The sequence below is a fragment of the Mus caroli genome, chromosome 7 (genome assembly GCF_900094665.2).
Source record: "Mus caroli chromosome 7, CAROLI_EIJ_v1.1, whole genome shotgun sequence".
Taxonomy (NCBI): domain Eukaryota; kingdom Metazoa; phylum Chordata; class Mammalia; order Rodentia; family Muridae; genus Mus; species Mus caroli.
In genome coordinates, this window is record NC_034576.1 from 27269199 (window position 1) to 27278642 (window position 9444).

The 9444-nt window shown below is 50.8% G+C and overlaps 1 protein-coding gene across 1 annotated transcript; it reads right to left on the reverse strand.

Annotated features, from left to right (window-relative positions):
- Positions 1-254: 254 nt before the first annotated feature.
- Psmc4 (proteasome 26S subunit, ATPase 4) lies at positions 255-8706 on the reverse strand. Its single transcript, XM_021166360.2, has 11 exons — positions 8600-8706; positions 7731-7829; positions 7422-7608; positions 5996-6142; positions 5803-5912; positions 5616-5709; positions 1359-1526; positions 1200-1276; positions 889-1057; positions 651-706; positions 255-468 (listed from the first exon to the last, which is right to left on the reverse strand). The coding sequence occupies exons 1-11, from the start codon at positions 8633-8635 to the stop codon at positions 355-357; spliced, it is 1257 nt and encodes a 418-aa protein (XP_021022019.1). The 5' UTR covers positions 8636-8706; the 3' UTR covers positions 255-354.
- Positions 8707-9444: the final 738 nt, after the last annotated feature.

The window sequence follows — 9444 nt, forward strand, 5'->3', positions numbered from 1 at the left end:
AGGCAGAAGTTACTGAAAACCCAAATGGTCTTCTTGTAGAAATGACAGAGGGGCTTCAGTCAGTGGCCAAGGCTTTGGTTGAGGTTCATTTTCTAAAATCTTCAAAGTCATTTGGTTCATATTCTTTGCTCTTCTCCCAGGCTGCAACCCAGGCCAGGAACCTTGCCTCCTCAATTGTCAGGAGACAAGGAGGGACCCAGAGGACCCTATTCAAGGTCCATCTTCCCTAAAGGAGTTAAACACCTAAGAAGAAATTAAATAGATCCAATCACGTCCATTTATTGACTAAACCAATCCTGGGTAAAGAGAAAACTAGCCTTTGGGACAGGTGCCTGGGGAAGTGTGGGGAGGGGGTCACTTGTAAAATTCATGTTCCTGTTCATCTTTCTTGATCACGGTCTTGTATGCTTTCTCGAAGTCCTTGGCTAGGACAATGTAGCGGTTCTCACGGACAGCCAACATTCCACTCTAGGAAGGGATGGGAATGAAAACTGTATGTTAAGTACCGCCCTCCCAACCCCCTAGACCCCATGACAGTGAAGGAAGAGAAATATGGGCCTCAAGAATCTAGGGAGGCAACAAGGGAAAAGACTGGAAAAGGGGACACACCTTCAAACACCCCCACTCAGGTCAAAGAGACTACCACTCACCTCCTGACAGATGGAGTTGATATCGGCTCCTGAAATCTTATCTGGACGAGCCACATCTATAGCAGCTGAGTTAAAGAAACCTGTCCTCATATGATAGGGTCAATTCTTGAAATGGACGCTGTCCTGGTCATCACCCCTCTTCCCTGGACCTTTCCCTGTCCTCCCCAAATGGTGGTGGTGATGAAGACCCGGCCTTCATTTCCTGCTACGTTCCCCTCTCACTTCCAAAGAAGGATACAGTCTTCCAGGTCGACCTCCTCAGAGAGGTTCATTTTGCTGGTGATGGTGGAGAAAATCAACCTCTTCTGGCGACGGTCAGGGAGTGGGAATTCAATTTTTCGGTCCAGGCGTCCTGGCCGCAGTAGAGCTGGATCCAAGGTGTCTGCTCTGTTTGTGGCCATGATTACCTGGCACAGGGAGGAACCAGCTTAGGCTTCTGCCATCCCTACATCTTCTTTTCCTGCCATGACATCTGGCCTCCATGAACCATCCCCTGCCTTTCCCCAGTCCTTAGGCCATACCACCCCTTGCCAATCCTGAACCCTAAACCTTCACATTGACGTTCTGGTCAAATCCATCCATTTGATTCAATAGCTCCAGCAGGATCCTCTGAACCTCCCTGTCAGCTAAGAGTAAGAAACATGGTCAGTTCAGAAGACATCCTTGGACAAGCCTGTACAAGATCCAGGCCATTTGGGCACTACTCACCTCCTGTCTGGGCATCGAATCTCTTGGTGGCAATGGCATCAATTTCATCTATGAAGATGATGGCAGGTGCATTCTCCTTAGCTAGGCGGAACACATCCCGGACCATTCGGGGGCCCTCACCCAGGTACTTCTGAACAAACTCTGAGCCCACCACACGGATAAATGCAGCTGAGGGCAGAATGACAAGGATTTTAGAATGGGTGTTGTCCTCCTCTGGGGTCCTTTGTGCTTTCCCTGCCTCTGGGAATTCCTGAAAATATCCTTTTCTTGGCTAACTCCCCGTAGAAGCTGCTTAAGGCACAGGGCTGGGTCCCCACATCCAGCCACTGCTCATGCCTCACAATGACAGATAAGCCCCAATCAAACCCTACATGTACATGTGGGGGGGGTGGGGTGAAGCTTTTTAAAAGAATCAGAATATTAAATACAAAACAAAAATTAAAAGCACACATTTCTAGAACACATGCAGAATCAGTTAACAAAACAGAAATGTCCAGAGACTAAGATTATTTGACCAACAGATAATCTTAAATTCATGATTGCTCTCTGAACCATACTTGTTTGTTTGAGAAAGGATCTTGATACACAGCTCAGCCTTGCCTGGGGTTAAGTATGTAGCCAGGCTGGCCTTGAATTTGTAATTCTCCTGTTGCAAGCTCTGCAGGGCTGGGATTAAACACATTTGCCCAGTTCTGAACTACTTTCCCAGCCTTGGAAGAATCAAAGGCTCTAAGGCTCTCTTCTCATGTAACTGACAGCTGGCAGCAAGGCTGAACCAGGTTTGCTCTGGGCCCTGACTGCACTTGTTTCCTAATAGGTGGACAGCTGCATGCCATGTGTAATATACTCCTGGGACTCCTTCCTGCCACCAGAGCAAGGAGACATAATTTGTACACACAGGCCAAGTAGGATCTGAGCAAGGCTGCAGGCTGTGGCCCGACAACCCCTCAGGCCACACTTCACATCTGGCTGAAGGTATGAAGACGTACTCACCCACCCACTTCCCTGCATCACCTCAGGGCTCCCACACATCCTAAGCTCACGACTGCTGACCCTGTCCTAGACACACCTCACCACTTTCCCCCTGCCCACAGGAAACCCATCTCTAGAGTGGCCTTCACTCACTCACCTCATTCCTGTCCTTCCTCACCCTCCCAGCCTCCTGTCTTCTCTTTTAGACTGGTCAGTGTCTGCCATTCCTCCACCATGAACACTCCCCTGCTTAGTCACTCTCAGTGGCTATCGAGTCAAGGAGACAGAGTCCCGTCTCCACCAGGACTTTCCTTCTCCAAGGAGACAACTCAGGGACTTTCCCATCGCTCTACCCCTGCCCCCTCTTCCACTGAAAAAGCCTTTTCCAGATTCACCCAGAACAGAGGAGCCCCTCACTTTTTATCTGTTCTTGGCCACACTCACCTGCCTGGATTGAAACCTGGGCAGAACCGCTAATGAACTGCTAGTGAATTTCAAAACTGTCTATTCTCCAGTTCAGAGCACCTTAGCAATGTCAACGTCCTGCCTTTCTAACTGCTCTGTGACTCTAGAGGACATGGAGTAACATGGAGGAGTCTGGGTGAGGGATACACAACAACTATCTAGAATCACTCCCCCTAAAATTATCCTCAGGAAATACTTGAATTAAAAAAAAAAAGTTTTAAGACGGTGATTTCCTGAATCCCAGCTATAACACAGAGCTTTATGACTTTATTAGTACTTTTTTCAATAGTCAGCAAGAAATGTACCCTCTGTACCAAGTGTATGGCTTACACATCCCCGAGTCTCACTGAGTTCAAGGAAATCAGTGGAGCATCAAGGGCCAGCAGTTTGGGGTCAGAGGTCTTGGCATCACTACAGCTGGTCAGCTGGTGACCTTGAACAAGCTGTAAGCCTGCCTTCTTATGTGATGCATCTCTTTTTCACAGGGCTGCAGCAGGCAGCAACAGCAAAGCTACTCCTATGAACAGCACAGACGGGATCCAGTGCATCAGCACAGGAATGCCCACCAAGGGCTAGCCGTTATGGAGAAAGGCCAGAGGACAGAAGAGATGATGCCAAAGTCTCTCAGCCTGCCCTAGGTCTTTAACACAGCCCAGGAACCAGCCTGCAGTCTCCCATAGAACAGTCTTGCATTTCCACAGAAGGTGTTTAAATCATCCACGGATCGCTGGCCCCTCCATCTGCCTTTTCAATGTCACCTAAGCCTAAGTTGCCACCACAGTGACCTCTGAGCCCTCAGGTGACTGCTCGGCTCCGTCCTCCTTGTCAGGACGGTACCTTCCCTCACCCTTCTCCTGCACCCTCTCCTGTCTAAGCTCCATCTCCCACCTCTCCATATCTCCCACCTACCACCTCTCTTCGTGCTTGGATCACCAACCTTTCCAGGCAACTAGCTCCCTCCCTAAGGCAGTTGTAACAGTAAAATCTTCCCTTTGCAGGTAGCTCCCCACCCCTATTTGTCCTCGAGGATGCAGGCCCCAGGAATGGACATTTGCTTGTTGCAGTGTCTCAGAACTAGAGCCAGCAACACATGGCACAGAGTAGACACTCAGCAAATATCCAATGTGGTCCAATGCCAACTTCTGAAAGGCATATGCGACTTCCCAAGAAGAGCAGAACATTACAGATGTCTAGCTAGCACTGTGACCTATATTTACCACTGCTATTACCATTTTTATTTCACTTTTAAAAACCCTGGCTTATACCCATAAAGATGAACTGAAGAGGACACACACTGTTGACTTCTGAATCTCAATCCCAGCTCACATCAAAGGACAGTGCATCGGTGTTTCATGTTTCCGGCTGAGTGTTCCGTGGTCATGAAATCTCAGTGTGTCCCAGAGTGAGGCCACTGTTCGTCTTCCTCAGATCATCCCTCTACCCCATGAAAGCCAACAAGGCCGCCAGGGGGCCCAAACCAGGAGCTGACAACTGCTCTTCAATGACCACCACTTGCCAACCATACGTAAATCTCAGCAACACCAGACCCTTAGTCATCCATCCCTAAGCACACAGCATGAGGCGAATATCGGGGTCCCCAAACCACATATTCTTATTGGCTGTCAGGTTTCTTTTAGACTAAAACTATTTTAGTCTATTTCTATTCAGGCACCTCACCATTTTTCCAGACTCATCCCTTCGTGCTGCCAAACGTAGCTTGCACAGCCACTCACCGGGACAAAACCACAAGCATGAGTTTGCTCTAGGGGCCTCTGCAGCCCACCCATGAGTCTGCACATGAGTTCCTCTCGATGCTGGGCCTCTGCACAAGTGTATTTCCTGACCTAAATTCCCGCTCCCAGTCTCTGTGCCTGGCAGCTCCTCACCCCCGGCTTCTTCTGGAAACCCCTTCCTGAGAAGCCCATGCAGGATTGACAGCACAGCCAGGACACGCTTGCTCACTGCCCACCTCGACTCCCCTAGAGTACTCTCTCTATGGACCACTCTCGCCCTGAGCTTACCTCTAACCACTCGCCCCTGTGGCTTCTGCCCAGCAAGCCAGGTGATAAGCACCAAGTCTGAACCCACCATAAGAAACACTGCATCGTTTCTCTAACCATCGTCATCCTATGGAATCAGGGTGGGATGTTTGTTTATTGGCTTGGTTTTTGCTTGTCTGGAGAAGGGTCTCACTAGGTAACCCAGAATAACCTTAAATGTTTATCTTAATGCCACAGTCTCCTGAGTTAAGATTAAGAATATTTCCCAGAAGCTGGGCAGTGGTGGCTCACACCTTTAATCCCAGCACTTGGGAGGCAGAGGCAGGCAGATTTCTGAGTTTAAGGCCAGCCTGGTCTACAGAGTGTTTCTGGACAGCCAGGGCTAAAAAGAGAAACCCTGTCTCGAACCCAACCCCCCAACCCCCCAAAAAGAATATTTGCCAGAATGTCCAGATGGGCTTTTTAAATTTTATTTCACCTAAGACAGGGTCTCACTATCTAGCATTGGCCAATCAGGAACTGCTCATACAGACCAGGCTGGCCTTGAACTCACAGCAACTCACCTACTTCTATCTCCTGGGCACTGGGATTATAGGTATGTGAGACCACACCTGGCTCATTAGTTTCCAATTTTGAGAAAACCGGGGCACAGTGAGGTGTAATCACCTGCCGGGGACTACATATCCTGTAAAGGACCACCACCTGGGCTATGGTCCCAGAGCCTATATTTACAAACACTACCCTTATGTCATTTCTTACGGAACCCAAGGAAGCAGGAGGCAAGGCAAAAAGAGCACTGGGGAGGCCGTGAGAGGCTCACCTGTCGTGTGATGTGCCACAGCCTTTGCTAACATTGTCTTTCCACAGCCAGGAGGGCCATACATGAGGACACCTCGGGGAGGATCGATGCCAATCTAAAAGAGACGGGAAAAGGATGAGCCAAGGGATTATGTCACCAACCCTAGGCCCAGAGACCTCTCCCTGCCCTGCCGCCTCGTTCTCCTCACCTGCTTGTACAGCTCGAAGTGTGTAAGCGGGAGTTCCACAGCCTCCCTCACCTCCTGCTTCTGGATGTCCATGCCTCCGATATCGGCATACATCACATCCGGCTTCTGGTCTGGTGGGAGAGTGGAGCTAGGGCTTGCGGCTTGGCCCCCAGGGTCCCCTTGGGATGCCCAGGGCCCCGGGTGCTCCCCTCACCTGAGGTGAGCATCATGATGCTGCTGTCGGCCTCGGGAGGCAGCACGTCCACCAGGGCGTTGCTGTGCTTGTGCAGGGCCACTGAGGCGTTGGGTTTGAGCAGCTCCCGGTCGATGGTACTCAGGATGCGCACATAATAGTTAGAGCCTTTGGGAGCAGACAGGAAGGAAGATGAAGTGAAATGCCAGAGACTTGACGTCACTCCTTCCCCGTTTCCCTCTACACCACAGCTGGCACTTTCCACGTTTTCCACGTCTGGCCCTAGGTCATCCCCTCTTAGTCCCCATGCTCATCCTAGTGACTTCCCTGCTGGTCTTCAGCCCTGATTCCTTCTTGAGGTCCAGCTCTGTGCATCTCAGATGTGGTCTCCTGGATGGCCTTGGGAATCTTTCAATGTGTTCCCAGCACAGTCCTGCTGTTCTCCACTCAACTGTGCTATCCCCGAGTTGCCAGCCAGAGGACTAAGCCTCGTTCTGGCCCCCTCAGTCACTCTTTCTACCCCACCTCCCTCTGCTCTCACCTAGCCCACCACCAAACCCTGCCCTCATTTGGAACTATCCCCTGCCTAAGTCTCCATATAAATTCCTGGTCAGCAGCCTCCATCTCTCTTCTCCAATCTACTCTCTACAGCAAGACTTGTGAGTGCAGCGGCCACTCAGGCATCTTCCACAACCTCAGCTCCCCTCACTGTCTGCCTCCAAACCCACCCCTCCAATCACACCACTATCTCAGGGAGCCCCACTGTCTTAAGTCTCACTTTCAAAGACACAGGCTTCATCTTGGATATTACTCTCCCTTCACTTCCTCAAAGCCCACCTCTCCAATCCCACATGGTTACACGACTTTATCTAGAGCTTTTATAAACACACGTCTCAGTCCAGCTGCAGGAAAAGACAGGTAAGACGTCAGAATCGTCAGCTATTGTAAGAGCAGGGTATGGATTTATGTCACTAGCATCTGTTGTATGCTGAGTCCTCAACAGAGCCAAACGTCTTTACACACAACCGATGCTCCCAGGCAGCAGCTCCATATCCAGCAGCAGTTGTGGCGTTAACTCAGGCGAGGGAAGTGACCACAAGTTTGTTCAACTCAAACAGACTAGAACCACAAACATCAAAGGTACTCCAACCCACATGGTGAATTTCTTTTTGTTTGGAGACAGGGTCTCTCTATGTACTCCCGGAAACATACTAGGTAGACCAGGCTGACCTCAAACACACAAAGATCCTCTTGTCCCCCTGCCTCCTCAAGTGCTGAGGTTAAAGGTGTACACCATCACACTTGGATGGTGAAACTACACGCACACACGTGAATTGAGAGGCAGAAAAAGACATTCAGAAAATAAAGTACGTATCCACTTCTGGATCGGTCAGTACTCTGGCCATTCTATCACCCTGTCTTGCTCCCAGTCTACCTCACCACTCACCTGTGGTGGAGCCCACGATGGCTGTGTTCTGATCCACAGCTTCCAAGAACTGACCGATGACCAAGGGGATACTCTGGATTCGCTTCACTTCCTCCTGGGCGTGGAGGAATTCCTTCTTCAGGTTCTTCTGCTCATCCTTGATATACTCCTCCTGCACCTCCAGGAACTCCAGCTCCTGCTGCAGCTTCTGCACGCACAGGGAGAGCAAAGGGTTGGCTGCAGGCCTTGCCATACCACACTGGGAGGTGGGGGGGCCATATGTGATGGGGGATGGGAGGTACGCAGGAGCCAGCTTAGGGTTGAACACACCTTGTAGCGGCTGTACAGGTCCTCCAGGTCTTCAGGTTCGGGTCCCAGAAAGGACAGGCCGGTCTGCGGCCGAGACACGGACAGTGCTGGGATCTCATCCTGTAGATGGTAAAGACAACTTGGTGTTGGAAGCAGAGAATCATCTCGTGAAATCAGCGAGAGCGTTCTTCCTATTTCGCCACCAAGTCACCTATGTCTCCAGTACCTGACATAATCCATTATCTCTCAATAGATACAGGAACTGCTCAGTCCCCTATGTAGGTTGCTAATAGTAGGCCCCTTAAACTAAACTCATCATGAAAGTTTTGCAGCAGCTCCATACCGGACCCGAGCATCCCAGTCCCCTCAAGAGGTTCTAAAAGTCCCATGGATTTTAAAGTCAGAGTCACATTCTGAGTCTCATTACCCAGGCCCCCCCCCCCCACACACACACAAAGCTTTCACGTCAGATTCCCAACTCACGTTAAAAGCCAAAGGTCACTCAGCCAAACCACAACCAATACTTAACGCCTCCCCGTTCACGTCCCAAGCACAGTGAGTCCACTGGTCCCTAGGCCACGGGGCCCCCATACATCATCCTCCACCTGGTCCAGACCCCAAACCGAAAAGCTAGTAAGCACAGCTATCCAGGCCTCGCAACCGTTCCGTCTGAAAAGAGTCTTTAAGTTCAACGCCACTCTCCTCCCGCTCTGCTTCTCTGAGCTCTGCCGCCCTCCTGACAACATGACTATCCCGCCAGGCCCCGGGACCACCCAAAGCTTGAGCACCGAGGCCTCTGAAACCACCCAGTCCAGAGCTGGGATCCTGGGAACCCCTCAGCACCCCACTCATGTCCAGATCCCGCTAAGAAACCCAGATCCCCACTGCACCTGAATTTTCTCCACCAAAATGCCTATCTCCTCCATAGTGACCAAGCCGGCCTCAGTGCAGCTCGGCCAGTCACGGCTTCCGCTGACGCCAACGGAAGTCCCTCACATAGAGCATCTTGGGAAACGTAGTTTTTAAGGTATCGCCGCGGGTTGACCTGACGGGCTGGATAACAGGAAAGGCGGGAAACTCTTGGCCCTGGGCTCCGCCCCCAAGATGCGTTCCTGCGCTTTGCGCTCCCGGCGCGCGCGCGCGCGGACCCGCGAGGTCGTTGCGCGTGCGCAGTAACTCTTATTCTGGCGCCATCTTGCTTCGCGGCCCGTCGCGCGTTGTGAAGGTTTCTCCTGTAGGTGGCGCGGCCGCGTTGCTCTTGAAGAAAGTCTCCAGAGAATCGATCGATCGATTGATTGATTGATTGATTGATTTTAATATTATCCACTTTTTTACTTTCTTGTCTTTACAAAGCCAGCCCCGAACTGAGAATATGAAGATTAATCAAGTCCTGTCCTAACTGGTTAAAAACTCCAGAGCTTTGTTAGAACGAATTCTCAGATTTAGCTAAGAATAAGAAACGAGAGGCACTAAAGAAGCCTTTAGTTCCACAGAAGAATCTCTTGACCTTCTCTGGCCGCCACCTGAAGAGAGAAGCAGAGGTCACAGAACGGCGAGGAACCAATCAGATCGCGCCAAAGCTGGAGAAACCGAGGCAGCCGCGAATGCAGATCTTTGCGGAGTCCTGTCGAATCTTTTCTTCTCTGTCCTCTTCATATTATTCTTAGGGGCTGTCAAGATGGTCCAGTGCTGAAGAACACTTACGGCTCTTCTACAAGACCCGAGTTCGGTTCCC

Excerpts from the sequence above, each read along its gene's own strand:
- Psmc4 (XM_021166360.2), bottom strand. The coding sequence starts at position 8,635 with ATGGAGGAGATAGGCATTTTGGTGGAGAAAATTCAG. Across the intron at positions 6,143-7,421 it reads CATCGTGGGCTCCACCACAG|GCTCTAACTATTATGTGCGC; the intron begins GTGAGTGGTGAG and ends CTGCTCCCAAAG. Across the intron at positions 5,710-5,802 it reads ACTTCGAGCTGTACAAGCAG|ATTGGCATCGATCCTCCCCG; the intron begins GTGAGGAGAACG and ends CGTCTCTTTTAG.